At 44.0% G+C, this 17,728-nt stretch overlaps 1 protein-coding gene across 1 annotated transcript; it reads right to left on the bottom strand.

The window, feature by feature from the left end:
• Positions 1–4,073: 4,073 nt before the first annotated feature.
• LOC120995869 (E3 ubiquitin-protein ligase MYCBP2-like) lies at positions 4,074–17,702 on the bottom strand. Its single transcript, XM_040425336.1, has 12 exons — positions 17,581–17,702; positions 14,048–14,167; positions 11,952–12,053; positions 10,912–11,040; positions 9,704–9,836; positions 9,007–9,110; positions 8,740–8,928; positions 7,989–8,096; positions 7,563–7,772; positions 6,649–6,756; positions 6,314–6,479; positions 4,074–5,055 (listed from the first exon to the last, which is right to left on the bottom strand). The coding sequence occupies exons 1-12, from the start codon at positions 17,644–17,646 to the stop codon at positions 4,940–4,942; spliced, it is 1,551 nt and encodes a 516-aa protein (XP_040281270.1). The 5' UTR covers positions 17,647–17,702; the 3' UTR covers positions 4,074–4,939.
• Positions 17,703–17,728: the final 26 nt, after the last annotated feature.

Here is a 17,728-nt window from a genome sequence, read left to right as displayed (position 1 = left end):
CGGAGGTCCTCCATTGGATTGCGCAGACAGAGCTATCAACCAAGCGACCCCGGAGGGTGATTGGGAAGGACCGGAGGTCCTCTATTGGATTGCGCAGACAGAGCTATCAACCAAGTGACCCCAGAGGGTGATTGGGAATGAACGGATAGGCTCCACTGGAGTGCGCAGACTGAGGTTATCAACCACACGACCTCGGAGGGCGAGTGGGAAGGTCCTGCGCAGTCGATGCTCAAACAACTCATGATGGTGGATTGGGAAAACACAGAGGTCCTCCTCTATCCGGGATGCACTTTAGTTTTCATTATATAAATTTATTCATTTTAAAATGGATGCCCAGCCTCAAGTGGTCAAGAGGCAGGGAGGGGTTAAATTGCCCAGTAATAAAATCCCTTGCACTGCAGGTAGTATAATCATGTGTCAGCCTCAATGCAGTGGCTGGTCATGAAGGGTTAACCTCCTGGAGGATCAGGGGCGGTGCTCAGCGAGGTACTGGGGAAGGGGGGGGGGGGCAGGCGGCCCCTCCCCCTCCTCACATAACCATACGAGGGCTGCGGCCTAGTAGGCCGTGAAGCCGGGGGCTAAAAGTTGTGGAGCATGGCCGACCGGGATGCCACTGCCGGCCGGAGTGCAGAGCGATTCGGAGCCGATGGGACCGGAAACAGAAGGGAGGTACGGCAAAGTGAAGCCAGGGACCGGTCGTCCTGTGCGGGCTTTAACCCTTCCGGAGCGTTGCGTGCAGCGCCTGCTGCCTAGAGGGGTGGATACTAGTGCTGGGGAGCCAGGAGCCTCCTCCGCTCCCCTCCCTGCATAACGCTGGCCGTAAGGTCTGGGCCGCAGCAGCGCGGACGGCCGCCCGCTCGATGTGACCGGGAGTGTGGGACGTGGTCATTAACCCCCTATGCGCCGTGAGGGGTAGTGGAGGGATGCCCTCAGACATCCTGGGCACAAAAGTTGGAGCCCGGCGTCTGCCAAAGAAAAAGTGGGAGTGGGGGTGAAGAGAGAGAAGAGGGAGCTCGGTACTTGTCCAAAGAGGGAGGGAGGCAGGGAGAGGGTTAACCTACTTACCTAGTCCTGTGTACTCACCCCATCTTCCTCCTCTTCTCATCACCCTCCCTAGTGGACCGGCAGGTCAGCTTTTCCAGCAGGGTCACCTCCTCAGCTGCTGGCACCGGAGTGGCAGGAGTCTGGCATGGCGGGAGGGTCTTCTTCTTTGGTGGACCTAGGTGACCCCTTGGCTGGCGGGAAGCAGGGGAGCGAGGCTTCCCTGGTCCTCCTTTTTCTTCTGTGGGGAGGTAAGCGGTGGATTTTCTCACCGGTCTTGCTCCCTGGGATAACGGAGAAGCAGAGCAACTCTGTTTCCCGACCTAAAAGGAAAAAAAATAAAATAAAAAGAATCAAATAAGAAAGCCGCCCTGCATAAAGCAGGGAGGTCTGCCTCCTACATCACTAAGCTAAAAACTGACATGCTCTCTCCAGGCTGGAGGGGGTATAGCCTGCAGAGGAGGAGCCAAGTCTTTTTTCAGCCTAGTGTCGCCTCCTAGTGGCAGCAGCAAGCTATACCCACGGTCCTGTGTCCCCCAATGATACCAGCGAGAAATATATATATATAAAAAATCTATGGAAATGCGGACAGTACAGGTCTGTGAAAAACGGAAATGTGGCCTCAAGCAAAACTGACAGGCTACTTTCACACTTGCGGCAGGACGGATCCGACAGGCTGTTCACCATGTCGGATCCGTCATTCCGCTATTTCGCCGTGCCGCCGCTCCGTCCCCATTGACCATAATGGGGAAGGGGGCGGAGCTCCGGCGCAGCACGGCGAAAGCCGCCGGACTAAAAAGTCGGACATGCAGGACTTTAGTCCGGCGGCTTTCGCCTTGCTGCGCCGGAGCTCCGCCCCCGTCCCCATTATAGTCAATGGGGACGGAGCGGCGGCACGGCGAAATAGCGGAAGGACGGATCCGACATGGTGAACAGCCTGTCGGATCCGTCCTGCCACAAGTGTGAAAGTACCCTAAGAATATTTCTCTCATGATAAATTAACCCATTTGTCTAGCATTTGCCATCTATTAATTGACTTACGTTGTAACTTGTTTTTCCTCCAAAATTTGGGTGTAAAATGCTGTATCTTAGGTCACACCTCTTGTCGGGCTAGGTACAGTGGATTTTTTTAAAACTAGATAAACCAAGTGACAAATTTTGGCACATTTTATGATAATGTCTAGGGACTAAAATAGAAAACGTGGTTTGTGGTGTTTTTAGGGTAAGTCACATTTTTATTGAAAGGTAAAATGCCTAAAAGTTAAAGCATTTTTTCTCCACAGAACTTAAGTGCCTAGAATAATACTTCTTCAGAATTTCAAAAATGCTTCAAACTGTAAGCATTTTTGTTTGCATGGTTTCAAATTAAGGAAGCCTTAGGGCAATTTCACATGAACGTATTCAGTGCGCAAATACACTTCATGTGACAGTAGTATTTCCCAGACTGAACACTGTCCCCATGATACGAAGTCACAGCATTCTAATTATTTATATAATACAGCATAATAATAATAATACATCAGCTGTATTGAAGTGTACTCCCATAATGCAGTAAAGGGTTTCGGATTATTTGGACTTCATTGTATCTGATAACATTATCCTGCTCTATGAATGAACTGAGGGCTTGTCTGAAATGTTTGGGCAAGAGAGCTGGCATTGTCATTCAGATTTATTGCAGATCTGAAAATTGGCCACTTCAAGGTCCAAAATAATAAGAGAAAACAGATGCACAAGATACACACAGTGACCATTATAGATTGCATAAGCTGGCTACATTCCACTAGGGGGTGAAGCTCTTTGGTTAAACAATATAAAAGCTGGAACTTTTCAGCTAACTGTTGAAGTTCATCTACGGAAGGACACTTCGCATAGAAATGTTTTCCCGATCGAGCCTGACTTCTTAGTGCTGAAACAGACTTCCCGGTTAAAGTGTCTCTGTCTGATGAGGTTAATTTAATCTTGATGTAAGTATTCTTTGTATATACTTAACTTAGAAAAGAAGGACATCTCTATATCTATACACTTATTATATTTAAAAAAAAAATCATATTATCAACGTTCATTTGACATTGCAGTTAAGAGTCTCTTTTTAAAAGAGTATCCAAACCTGAAGTCTTGAGCTTATAAGCAAAACATGCAGCACTGCCGTCAGTACAATTAAGTAGAGGTCGTGCAGGAACACACAGCATTACAAATAGTTTTAATGCTGTGAGGTTGTGTTACATACATGAGCAGTGTTCAGGCAGAGAAATACTGCTGTCACAATGGAGTGAATTTCCCACACTAAATACACTCATGGGAAATTGCCCTTGGTATGAATTGGAAAGGTGACTGTGTGAGGCCTTACTGGCTAACATTGATATCTGATCTCACCAATGGCTTTGTGGCAGAACGGTGGAAACGTGGTGGAAAGCCTTGCCAATGTGTCTTTCAGTTATATTTTGTTGTTTTGATTATGTGTCAATTATACTTTTTTTGGCCATGGATTATTTTAAAGAGGTTTTCTAGGTTTTTCTAACTGATGATCTGTCCTTTGGATAGACTCAATTTAACAGAGCTGAACTGCGTCCTGGCCATGTGACATAGTCGTGACGTCATTGGCCTGCGGGAAGGAGCTAGAAGGCCGTGGCGCTACTGAAAGCGCCGCTGCCTTCTCAAATAGGAGATCGGTGGGGGTCCTGGGTGATGGACCTCCATCTATCAGATGCTGATGACCTATCCAAAAGGATAGATCATCAGTAAGAAAAAGGTAGAGAACCCCTTTAAGGCAGTCCACATGTCATAAGTGTTTCAATTGTTTAAATCAGCACAGAGATATCCCAGTACACTTGTTTTCTTAGAAAAAAATAAATAAATGGCCTGCAAGATGGCAGGTTCTGAGAAATTTGTAGAAGTTGGCCAACTGGCTTTACACAAATGTTGGATGAAGGCAACTATAACTTGAACACAACTTTAAATCAAAAACATAAAAGAACATTAGAAGTAAAAAAATAAAATAAAAAAATAAACCAAATTCAGAAAGACTTTGCAAATATGATTTAAGTCTTTATTTTTCTTTTTAAAAGCCATTCCTCTTAAATAAGATCCTAAACATTCACCAGACTGTCACTGTATAAAAATGTACAGTGGCTTTATTGACATGTACATTCCATAAAGTTTACATCTGCAAAGATATGAGGCACACTCAGTATTGCACTTCATTAAAATTTCAGGCTCAAACATAACCCAGAAAGTTAAATGAAACTGCCTTTGTAATGTAGTAAATCTTATACAGGACAAACATTGATATCTTTATGTACTATGTACAGCATTTGTTACAACTTTTATACCTTGTTATGTTTATGTGCCCTCCAAGCGCAATGTCTTTCTTCTCAGCCGAGCACACTGCACAGCTCTCCAGCAGCCAGAGTTATATTAACAGTCTAGAGATACATATATATATTCCTCTTTTCTCCACGAGATGCAGGCTATTCGAAAGTCAGTGCTCATTACTGTAACTTTTCTTCTGATCATACATATACTGTATACATATATTTATATATCCATGATACGAGGAACCTTCTCTATGCTGTGTAGTACCCAAGCATTTTATACATATCTGGTGCCTTGGCAGTGGTGCTTTATGTAATGACCACATGCAAGCACCTCACAAGTAGTTATCAGTTTCAGAAAGACAAAACATTGAGCTTGGTATGAAGAGTATGAACTGCTAAATACACAGCTGGATCTGGTGCCACCTTCCCTTTTAACCTTGTTCGCAGACTCTTATGTGGTCCCATCCTGACTGGATGCCGCCGTCCAGAACCTGCCTGGCGTGATGGACTGCTGTTGTCCATTTCAAAATTCACAAAGCAAGGATAAAAAAAAATATAAACTGGAAAAAGTAGTATGGGCTCAGTTAAAAAGTGTGAGCATTTCTGCACACTCCACAGCCCAGAGCAAACTCTTCTCCGGTGGGGGGGTGGACCACATGAAGAGGACACTCAGTCCCTTCAAGCTGTTTGCCTTTTGGACCTAGAAAGAAAAATATAAAAACAATAAAGCCAGCTTACTAAGAACAATTACAGCAATACAATGACAGGCCTTCATTATCTTTCGTTATACGAGTTTTAAAAGTCCACAATATGGTCGTAAGCTACATAACAATGCTTGAGAAAGACTTCTGTAAGAGCCACAATTTCCTCAATATTTGGCACATATTGTGCAGGGTAAAGAATCCATCTCACCAGGTAAACCATTCCCAAACAAAAACATTTAGAAAAGGTTTACCTGTCTTGTCCCAAAATTATATTGATACAATCCTATTTTCTACATCATGTCTAACAGCTCGGTTGCTAGGAGTATTCAATGGAGTTGTCAGCATAGCCAAGCAGTCTGTATCTGATCACTGAGGTCTTCACCCCAAAGCAGAATTACCAACGAACAGGGAAGAGCTCTCGGTCTTTCAATAGTGTATATAACCAGTTTAAAGGATAACTGTCGTATATATATTTTTTTTTTTGAGTATTGGATTGTGGTGATTAATATCTCCTTGGTGGCCCTATTTCAACTTTTCACTGTGTATTCAATTACCCCTTAACTCCACATTTTTGCTCCCTGTGCTGCCTACTTTTACCTGTGCTTAAAATAGGGTTGCTAGGCATGGTCCGTCTATCTGTTGATAGACGGAGCACGCAGCGTGCAGGGTCACATTACTAACAGCCAGGGACTGTAAGTAAATGATTAAAGCCAGGTCCTCCCCAGCAGCTGATAACAGTGCCTGGGCTGTGTGCACTTCTCCCTGTCCATGCGCTTGGCAGACGCTCCCTCACTCAGCAGAGCTGGAGAATGCAGAGTTGGAGCAGCGCAGACCAGGGAAGGGAGATCTGCCATCTGCTCAGTGTATAAATGAAAGCAACATGTGGTAAGAGGACCCCTTTGTGCTGCAGGAGATTAACCCTTTAGGGGGGAGAGCTCTGGTTACTGACACTTTTGGGGGGCTATTGTTACTGGCTAGTGAGGGCAGGCGGGATTAGCCTCAGGGTGAGGGCAGTGGCAGCCATCTTAACTGAATAGTGAAATTGCAGTTTTATGCAGACTGGTTGCTAAATCTTATTAAATATGGAGTAAGTCAGTCTAATAGTCACGGATTCTGGAATATCATGTTATTAGTAACTACATAGATGAAAATTGAAATTAGGGTCTAAATGTGAGACAGTTACCCTTTAAGAGAACATGATGTAATATGCAGATACCCTGCAAAACCGGACAACACCAATACATTTGCACCTACCTGCAGGGCAATGTGGAAGTTCTTCTTTAAGTATGCTGGTCATTCTCTGGAAGTCATCATGGCAAGCATTACAAAAGTGTGTTGTTCCAAAACAGAAAAATACAGCCACTGAGCAGCAATATCGACACTTGTATTCTAGGAAATCTGTACCATGTTTTGGACACATCTGTAACAAAAGGACATGGTACAGCAGTTAAAGCCAACTGTCTGTCTACAGCTATGACATCAGTCAGGACTGTGTAACAAAGATTTGACGTTTTCTAGCATTCATAGAATTGTAACATTACAGTTTGAGGCATGATGAGAATTTGTGCTCCTCTGGGATGTTATCATACCTGAGCCCGGGAAACATCTGAGCATGCTCCACATATCAGCTCTCTTGGATCATAGTCATCTCCTTGGCCAGCCTCAGCATCGCAGCGAGCTTCCCCACCAAAATATGCCTAGAAAAAGTGGCAGATTTGTTGTTTTGCAGGATAAAATTCTTCAAGACAAAGTAAACTCCTCCTCCCCCGTCAATAATGTTGGTTAAAGAAATCTAAATTTTACCCATAAAAAATACTACCATTTGCTCATGTAAAGCAAGTGCCAAATACAAAGGTCCCCATTTTAGGGGTCATGCACATGGTCATAATATGGCTCTATGCAGGAGCCAATCAGCTGTTTGAGAAGGCACCGGAGCGCTGTGGCCTTCTCCCTGCTTACCAAGTATAGCAGCTGTGCTTGGTATCACTTGAATGAGGCTTAGCTGCACCTAGGCCACGAGACAGGTGAACGTGTAGTCATTGGCTTAGAAGAAGATCTGAGAAGGCTGCTGCACTACTACTGCGAGCGCTGCTGCCTTATCAAACAGCTGACAGGCGGGGGTCCCAGGTGTCAGACCCCCACCGATCAGATACTGACCGTCATCAGTTATGTCTCAGAAGACCCCTTTAAATTAACACAAAAAAACAAAACACTACGCTCCAGATAAATCTCCCCTGATCCAGGCTGATCTTTGTTTACTTTGTGGCAGTGACGACATTGCTATCTACCAATCTGTAGTCTTGTCCATCAATGACCTCAGCAGTGCACACCATGAGACCGCTGAGGCCAGTGATTGGGTGCACAACCACGTGGGCTCACATCGCTGCTGCAAAGTAATAATGCATGAACCCTAACACTAGTTAGGAACTCTAAGTTACTAGTTACCAGACCGTAGGCAAGAAAAAAAACTACAGATTATGAGTGTGCATGCTCCCAGAATTACCTTTTTGCATTTGTAGCAGACATAATAAGCATATCGGTTCATGGCATAACTGGCTGGATCATTGTAAAATCGTACTCCTGGCGTAGTGATTGCATCACTTTTGTGTAACCCTTCATACTCCAGCCTCATTAAAGCTTTTCTTCTCACATCTTCATAAAGGTCTCTGATTGGGTCCAGGAGATCTTTCAACACTGAATGATTTATTTTGTTCTACAAATAGACAGAGACTAGTTACTTTCCATTTTACCATCAGGTAGCTCAGTCCATAATGAAAAGATGATAATAAAACTGATGGAACTAAATACTGGCAATAAATTCACTATTCTAATAGTCTGCAGTGAGAAGCAGATGGGACCTGACTGATGTTCTGCGGCACGAGTAGTCGTAAGTAATACTGGGTATTATAACTCTATGCAAATAAATTACCTTACAGATCGGACAGGTCATAAAACCAAAAGTGATCCGTGGCCCCAGCCATCTGTTTTCTAGGACACGTCGACAACATTGCAAGTGGAATACATGGCTGCAGTCCAGCTAGAAACAAAATCACAATTCCAGTTAAATATATCATACAGCATTAACATATTATCTGGGCTATAAAACCGTTCGAGCAGCAATTATAAGCTGATCTGCCCCACATTTCATGGATGAAGCAGGCACCACAGAACCATAAGGAGGTGAGAGCTGGTTACCCATGGTGTTGCTACTGCCATCCCTTTCCATAAGAAGTAGGGTTGTTTGTTCTAGAAGGCTCCGTCAAGCAACAACATATTAAAAGTGGCCATTCTTCAGTAAATTTTGATCCAAATCATGATACCCACAGCTATTAGATTTTTTTTTTTTATGCCAGTGATGCAGGGGACCCGCTATTGCTCATAGATCAAATCTCAAGCCAGACAGATGCCGCAGAAAGACTAGGTCATCTTGTATCAGAGGCAACCATACTGACATTAAAAGCCTCTCCTTAGATTATATTTTTCTGGGAGGACCTTTTAGGATGGAATATTTTAAAGCTGGTAATACACATTAGTCCTGTGTATGAGGGGCCTGCTGACAGCAACTGTTGGATTCAAAATGGCGGACCCTGTTACCATAGCACAGATGAGTCCATCTTTTCACGGATATAAATCATGCAGGGCATTTTTACATGTACAGTATAATAAAACACAAGCTCAACCTGAATAGCAGGAGCTGCTGAAAGTGCTTCAGTAAAGCAGATCATGCACATATCATCTGCATCCTGTTTCAGATGCGTTGCATTTTTGTCACAGCCGTGTAGACAGGGTAAGCAGTGGTCCTCATTCTTCACACCGCCACAAGGATGCCCACATGGGTGAGTCTTGCTGCAAGCTGTCTTTGCATATTCCTGCAAACAGGACAAATATTGTTATATGTAGGACTATTACACCTCTGAAAATACCATCAACGGGATGTTCTCACTAACCTGACAATCAGCGTCAGAGCATACACTGCCAACAGCCGATAACTCTGTGCCATTTCTGGAACCACAAAATCTGCAGGTTTCCGAGCTGCTGCTTGCAGGCTTTCCTAAATAAATAAAAATGGCATACATTATAGCATGTCGTAGTTCGTATAATATAGTACAGACGAGTCTATATGGGTACAACCTATGACAAAAGGGAGCCAATATTTTAAATAGGTTGGATTGTGGAAAACAATTTCATATCCTGCACACTTTTCTAAGCAGCGCTCTATATTAAATACATTAGCAGGATTGGATCGCTTTCATGTCTTTAAAAGAGATAAAATCAGAAAAATAAAAATCAATCCATTGTAAAATATTTGGACAGGTTTTACCACAGGAATGAAGAGTTGTCCCACGGGAAACACCTATCCCCTATGGATAAAGTGTCTGATCAGCTGCTGCTCCAAGCGTTTGGCTATCTTGGGCAGCCCCATAGACTTGAATGGAGTGGCAGCAGGCATGATTGACCGAGGATTCATTTCTATGGGGGAATCATGGATCCCCAATGCTCGTGATAGGCATGGGCCCTAGTGGTCAGCCTCCGGCAGATCAGATAATTATCCCCTATCCTGTGGATAGGGGATCTGTGTTCGCGATGGGACTTCCCCTTTAAGAGCTAAACTTAATAAAACTGTCATTTTAACTGGACACCTACCTGTCTGCTCTCTGAATTCTACCATTGCTTTCATCGTTTTAGAGTCTGCTAGCGCCATCAACCAGAATAACTTAGTTCTTCCACAGCCCTCGTGGAGATCAACTTTGATTGCTTCTTCTTCCTCTTTGAAAACCTGCATAAAATATTACAGATGGTTATTGATCATTAGTTTGATCCATCCAGAAATTTGATGAAAATTGGAGAAAACGGCATCCTGAGTATACTGCAATCCAATAGGGACATTTTTTTTGATAGTTGCATAGTAGTGTTTAAAGAGAACCTGTCACCAGGATTTTGTGCATAGAGCTGGGGACATGGGCTGCTAGATGGCCGCTAGCACATCTGCAATACCCAGTCCCCACAGCTCTCTGCGCTTTTATTGTGTTAAAAAACAGTTTTGATCCATATGCAAATGACCCGATATGAGTCCTGTGTCCGGAGATGATTCAAGCGGAAAGGAGCCCAGCACCACAGAGCTGGAGCGCCGAAATCTCGCGATGCGCGAGCTAGCGCATGCGCAGTGTCGGCATCATGTTCATTCCCTGTACTGGCATCAGCACAGGGAACGAACTACGCATGCGCTAGCTCGCGCATCGCGAGATTTCGGCGCTCCAGCTCTGTGACGTCAGCCAGCAAGGAGGAGATTCGGAGGACGCAGGGCGGTGCTGGGCTCCTTTCCGCTTGACTCCTCTCCGGACACAGGACACATATCAGGTCATTTGCATATGGATCAAAAAGTTTTTTTAACGCAATAAAAGCGGAGAGAGCTGTGGGGACTGGGTATTGCAGATGTGCTAGCGGCCATCTAGCAGCCCATGTCCCCAGCTCTATGCGCAAAATCCTGGTGACAGGTTCCCTTTAATGTCTCTCTCCCCCACCCCCAAAAAAAAACCTGGTGATATTGAGGTCACAGTAACCCCTCAATTTCACAGTTACCTAAATGATGAAACTGTCACCATGGATCCCTTGACTTAAAGCCACATGCATTGCCCCACAGTAAGCCTGGAAACTGTATGTTATCTGTATGTTACTGAGGGTCTTGCTGTACTACTTTTCTGAACGTAGGAGTGTGCACTAGCATGAAGCACATGGACTGTTTCCACTCGCTTGCTTTCCCCCGGCGTAACCCCAGGGGTTCAGTGGTGACAGGTTCTCTTTAAATAAAATAAAAAAAGTTTTTTTGTAGCAGCAGCTGTGGTCCATTTTACCTGTCTTTGATGGGATTTTGTTCGTCGATGGAGGTGGAGAAAGCGGTCACAGTCTGTGCAGAGATTCCCACAAGCATTGCACAAAATGATTGCTGCAGTTTCACCATCATCATGATTATCACACATTGGCTGAAAAGAGAAAAAAATAAATAAAATAAATCACAATTACACACACCGTCATATGTGCTCTTTACTTTTAAAGCAAAACTACATTTATAGTAGAAAGCATTACATTAAAGTTTCTACTAACAGGTCATCCCCTACTATGTCCATAACGGATGTAAGACCTGCTTCACAGGAAGTATATTCCATGCACATCAGATCGTTGACTGATCCTATCAAATTGGCAGGATCCAACAAAATACGACTTGTGGTCTCTTTAACAGAAGGATTCCATCAGAAAAAGAAGCTTATCAAAGTTAGTACAGCAAACAAATCAGTGATTTAACGGAAACTATATAACATTACAAAAAAGTAAAAAATAAATAAAACTGTAGTTAAAGGGAGTGTGTCACCAGGAAATGCACTGTTAAACCAGGCGCAATGCCGTGTGGGACCAGCCCAACTAAACGTATTGATACCTTTCACTTCGCGATCGGTTGCTTCATTCTGAAGAAGAAAAAAAAAGTACCTGTAATCCAAAATGAGCACCCGTGCTGCTCCTCCACCCTCTGCCAGCCCCTCTCTTTCATTAACCGGGCCAAGTAACATGAATATGCAGTAACTTGTCAATCAAGAAAAGGGAAGGGCTGGCAGAGGAAGCAGGAGACACAAGGGTGCACAGAGTGGCATGGACTCTGTGCACTTAACTGCTCATTTGCATATGGATTAAAATTACTTTTTCTCCAGAATAAGGCAACGAATTGCTAAATGAGAGATCTCATACATTTAGCTAAGGTAGCCTACACAGCACTGTGTCTGGATAAACAACGAACTTCCTGGTGACAGATTTCTTTAAGCTGCACCAAGTCTGCAGTGTGAACAAAGTTTAATAATTATATTTTTAGTGAAATATTTTAAAAAGTACTTGAATGGTTTACCATTTGTTTTTGCTGTCCATCTTTCCCCATCCACCTTCCAGAAGATAATCTGTCCACGTGATCTTGATCAAGCACACATAAAGATGCTACAGCCAGCCATAGCTAAAATTACATAGCGGAAGATTAGTTTTTACATCAAGCGCGCTGAAAATGGCTAGTACAGATCAATGAAAAATGTATATTATTCCTTATGCTTATATGTCAAGTAAGCAAGGATTTGTTGTAGATGCCAATAAGTCCAATAATTGGACTCCTGTTTTCTGTATGTTAAAAATTCTTAATAAAATATACAATTATAAAAAAAAATTCTATTATGTACAATTAGTACGAGGTAATGAAAAAGTTTACTAAAATGCAGTAAAATGTCATTTAGTCATATGCTCAGTAATCTTGCAAATCAGCAGAGGTATTCAATAAGAAAACTACATGTAAAAGTAATACACCCTAAAGCAAAACTTAAAGGGGTTGTCTCATGTGCAAGCACGACCACTGCTACTGGATTGCAGGGTGGTCGTAACCCCTGGATATGAGCAGTGTATAATGTGATGGAAAAATAAATCAAGTCAGCATAGGAAGCAATATGGACAATCACAATACATTAGTAAGTGCCTTGTATTAACTTTCTCTACATGATAACTGCCATTTTCTGAAGTGAGACAACCCCTTTAAGTGCAAAATGATGTGTGAAGCCAGTGTTTCTGTATGTCTTCTGTTTTCAAAACATATCCCCAGAAATTTACCTCATTTACAACTGGCCATGCATACAGAGGGTTACAATGTTGCTTGCTGCCTCCGATTTTCTAACATAGAGCAATTGTTACGGTTTTAACACAAATGCTAATCAACTGGGACATCATCCACCTTGCTGATGCCAAACAGAAGTAAGCTCCTCATTTATACAAAAAAGTAAAATTAGGCAAAAAGAAAAAAGTTCCTTTCTTTACCGTTATCTGCGGCTATATAAATACACTGCAACCTCTCTAAAAATTGCCTCTGAGAAGACCACCCCTTATGTCTCCGAATAGCTGAATAGTTACAGTGATCCTGTATGCTTAAAGAGGACCTTTCACCGATTCTTACCCTATGAACTAAGTATACAGACATGTGGAGCGGCACCCGGGGATCTCTCTGCACTTACTATTATCCCCGGGCGCCGCTCCGTTCTCCCGTTATGTCCTCCGGTATCTCCGCTCACTATAGTAGGCGGAGATTCCAGTCCCTAAGTTATGGTAGGCGGAGTCTGCTCTAGCGCTGGCCAATCGCAGCGCAGAGCTCACAGCCTGGGAGGTTATTTTCTCCCAAGCTGTGAGCTCTGCAATGCGATTGGCCAGCGCTAGAGCAGACTCCGCCTACCATAACTTAGGGAACGGAGATACCGGAGGGCATAGCAGGAGAACGGAGCGGCGCCCGGGGATAATAGTAAGTACAGTGAGATCCCCGGGCGCCGCTCCACATGTCTGTATAGTTAGGTTCATAGGGTAAGAATCGGTGAAAGGTCCTCTTTAAAGCCTCATGCACACGTCCGTGGAACACAGACCGTGTGATACCGGCCTGGATTTCTTCTTGGTTGCTATGACGCCGTGCGCTTCCTGCTGCCGCCGCAGTACAGTAATGAACTGATATAGATCATACCAGTGTATTACTGTACTGCGGCAGCAGCAGGAAGCGCACGGCGTCATAGCAACCAATGACGCTGTGCGCTCCTGCACTCAGAAGAAATCCAGGCCGGTGTTCCATGGACGTGTGCATGAGGCTTAAAGGTGTTCCCCACCTTTTTCTTACTGATAATCTATCCTTTGGATAGGTCATCAGCATCTGATCGGCGGGGGTCTGACCCCCAGGACCCTCGCTGATCAGTAGCACCGAGGCCTTCTCGCAGACCATTGACATCACAACTATCTCACGGTCTGGGAGCAGCTCAGCCCCACTGAAGTGGCTGTCTGTACAGAACATGGAAGCTGCAGTAAAAGAAAAGACCACTGGAGTTTACTGAAGAATCAACATCTGTAAAAGTTTTCATTTAACTTTTTTGGAATATCCTGATCTATATAAGAAAATCACTAGTATATCAGGGCATAAAAGGTCAGAAAACGTACCCTGGTGGTTGCAATACATCTCACTGGGGAACGATACTCCTCCTCCATCTTTGTCAGTGCAATGATTGTCTCTGCAATTGCATTTTTCGTGACTCGGGACCAGGCCTCAGAGAGGTGCCCCTGTAATAATGTTAAGGAGGACAAGTCAAGCAACTGAAGAAACATTTAGGGGCATATTTACTAAAGCTGGCGTTGCATATGCTACCCTTAGTAAGACCACTGGAGCGAAAAGTGCCAAATCTATGAAGAGGCACAGACCTCTTTATAAAACTGGTGCATCTTCCGGCAGTCTGTACACCAGAAATTCAAATCCATGCCAGCTATGACCCGTGTGGATTGGAACTATAATATGCACTAAATTCGGGCATAAATTATGGGCCATAGAAAGCTCTACTCACCATTAAAAAGTGACAAAATATGGCAACTGCCATTATTTGTGACTTTTTTTATGCCACAAAAGTAGCAGAAAAGCTTTAATAAGTTTGCCCCTTAAAGAGGTTCTCTGCGATTTATATAGTGATGGCCTATCCCTAGAATGGGTGAAGGTTACCAGCCAAGAGGAAGACCACTTCAGCTCTGGTGTCGGAACTACATAAGATCTTGGACAGAGCTGGTTACTGCAGCACTGATCCCATTTACATGAATTGGAGTAACCAGCACCATCCACTACATAATGGACAGAGCTACTGCAGGACAACTGATTGGTGGGTTGCCAAGAGTCGAACCCCCCTCCAATCTGAGATTCATTACCTATCCTTAGGGTAGGCCATCAATATTAAAATGCCAGAGAACCACTTTAGTTGTTTTGTTCTGCCAACAGGAATCATGTACTTATATTAGAAGCTTGACGGGTTACATGGTACTTTAACAGTGTTGCATGGAATGAAACATAAGCAGCAAAATAAAGCGTCCTCTCACCGCTTCGTCAAAAGCAAACCACAAACCAAGTTACTGCAAGTGCACAATCACTCAAATGTATTCCTGACCATTTACTTTTGTGTTTTGTCTCTTTTTCCAAAGCAACACATTTTGGCAGATCCATCTGTATGTGCCCCATGAATCAGCCTATCTGCATGAATATATATGAACATGCGTTGTCTGCGATTTAATACACTTTTTATTTTACACCCAATTGTGTATAAGGAGCATTCCAATTTCAGCCTAAAAAAAAGTTTAATATCACACGAAATAGTAAAAAAAAGTTAAAAGGCAAATAATAAACAAACTCGTTTTTTCATGGACTGGTCAAATATGGTACAACCGACCAGACTAGGTTTTACTCTGAGTGTGAATTTAGACACTTTTTCCTCTCTTAGGGCCCATTCACACGACCGTATGGCTTTGCGGATCCGCAAAACACGGACACCAGACATGTGCGTTCCGCAATTTGCAGACCGCACATGGCCACAACCATAATAGAAAATGCCTATTCTTGTCCGTGATTGAGGATAAGAATAGGACATGTTCTATCTTTTCTGCGGAGCCGCGGTACGGAATAACGGATGCAGACGGCACACACTGTGCTGTCCACATCTTTTGAGGGCCCATAGAAATAAATGGATCCGCAGATCTTCCGCAAAATTGTGGAACGGCTACGGTCGTGTGAACGGGCCCTTACTGTGCAAAGCTTCTAGGCCAGGGGTGGCCAACCTTACTGACACAGAGCCAGAAAAAAAAAAAAAAAAAACGTATGACTGCCAGGAGCCACAAGCTATACATTTACACAAATATGCGTGCACACGACAGTATTACTGCAATTGAGTTTTCAAACATTTAAAAGTGCATTTAAACCACCTTTCCTACCTGTAAGGTAGACAGCTTTAGTGAGACTTCTGGCAATCTTTGTTTTTCACAATGTGTTTCAAATCTGGCTTGTGTTCAGTCGTTGCTACTCAAGGCAATTCTTTAAGGGTACTTTCACACTAGCGTTAAAGTTTTCCGGTATTGAGTTCCGTCATAGGGGCTCAATACCAGAAAAAAAAACGCTTCTATTTTCTCCCTATTCATTGTCAATGGGGACAAAACTTAACTGAACAGAACGGAATGCTCCAAAATGCATTCCGTTCCGTTGGTTTCCCAGACCAGAGAGAAAACCGCAGCATTCTGCGGTTTTCTCTCTGTCCTGGGATGCGGAGCAAGACTGATCAGTCATGACCCCCAATGCAAGTCAACGGGGACGGATCCCATTTTCTCTGGCACAATCTGCCACAATAGAAAACGGATCCGTCCCCCATTGACTTTCAATGGAGTTCATGACGGATCCGTCCTTGCTATGTTAAAAATAGGTTAAAGATAATACAACCGGATCCATTCATAAAGGATGCAGACCGTTGTATCATCAGTAACAGAAGTGTTTTTTGCTGGACCCTAAAAACGCTAGTGTGAAAGTATCCTAACATGTGTGTCAGTAAGAATCATCAGTAAGTCATCACCAGCGGGGGTTTCAAACAAATTATGTGAAATGGTACTTTGGGGATCACTTACTATTAATGTGAGGCACATGGGGTCTAGTCCAAAAGCATGTGCCCAGCCTGACAAAAAATAAATGACCCCCATCATGGCAGTGGCAAGATTGGGGTTAATAAGTCACATTAACCCCAAGCTTACTGGCTGCCTGATACATGTTTTTTGCCTGCCTCTATTTTGAGGCAGGCTACTCTCGCACTGTGTGGGGGTAAGGTACCTGCTATGCTGGCTGCTCGGTGCACTAATGCACACTGACTCCGGGGCTGAGGAGGAGGACGAGGAGGAGGTTTCTGCTGCTGCTGCTGTTCGCCGAGCTCACTAGCTCAGACGGCGCAGCAGTTTATTCCCTCCCCATTCCTCCTCCTGCTTTAATTAGCCACCCATGCATTGGTGGCAGTGGTGTGGGCAGCTTCAGAGCCCGCTCTTTTCAGTGGGCTCAGCGGCGGCGCGTCATAAAAGAGGGACTCCCTTCCCTCCGTCTCCACTGTCTGGCCAGAGAGAACATAGCGCGCGCCGAGCGCAGCACACGCCATGTTCTCTTATAAGAGCAGCAGCGCAGCCTAGATAGTAAAAGCTGGCCGGACCTCTCCCCAGCGAGCTGCAAATGAAAGAGAAAGGAGCCGCATGCGGCTCGTGAGCCGCGGGTTGGCTGCCCCTGTTCTATGCCTTGTCTTTATATGCATTGGTGTTTGTAGAGCTGACAAACTTTATGCTATGAAACAGTAGACCTTAACATAAAGCAGGTTTAAACGGTACATCACTGCTACGAAATAGCACAGAGGCTTGAACAGTATGTCATTGCTGTGACGTAAAGCACAAACCACTGAGGTTTGAGATTGGCTGCAGCGGTCACGAGACCCAGTCGCTACATACCGCAGGGATCAGAAGCAGCCCGGAACAGAACAGCATAGGGGTTGTTGGCTCCAAGGTTGGACAATCCCTTTAACAGGCGCCCTAACAAAAATGGCTGTGGAAATCCTGCCTGAACTGCTTCTGACAGGGCTGGAGATTCTAGTGAGTAGAAATCTCCAACACATATTTATGAAGCCAAATTGTTTATAACTTACAGCTGCCATGTCTTTGATTAATTTAATAATGATTTCTGAAATCTGAGTTGGAGTTGAGCCCTTCATCCACCAGTGACTTTCACCTCTCCGTAAGTAACTGCAAAAAACAAATTATAATGACTTAAATTGTACACAAGACATCTCATTG

The sequence above is a fragment of the Bufo bufo genome, chromosome 3 (genome assembly GCF_905171765.1).
Source record: "Bufo bufo chromosome 3, aBufBuf1.1, whole genome shotgun sequence".
Classification (NCBI taxonomy): Eukaryota; Metazoa; Chordata; class Amphibia; order Anura; family Bufonidae; genus Bufo; species Bufo bufo.
Note: the sequence above shows the minus strand (reverse complement) of the source record. Positions and strands in the feature narration are given on the sequence as shown.

Excerpts from the sequence above, each read along its gene's own strand:
- LOC120995869 (XM_040425336.1), bottom strand. The coding sequence starts at position 17,646 with ATGAAGGGCTCAACTCCAACTCAGATTTCAGAAATCATTATTAAATTA. Across the intron at positions 12,054-14,047 it reads GATGTATTGCAACCACCAGG|CTATGGCTGGCTGTAGCATC; the intron begins GTACGTTTTCTG and ends ATGTAATTTTAG. Across the intron at positions 5,056-6,313 it reads ACTTCCACATTGCCCTGCAG|GTCCAAAAGGCAAACAGCTT; the intron begins GTAGGTGCAAAT and ends TTTTCTTTCTAG.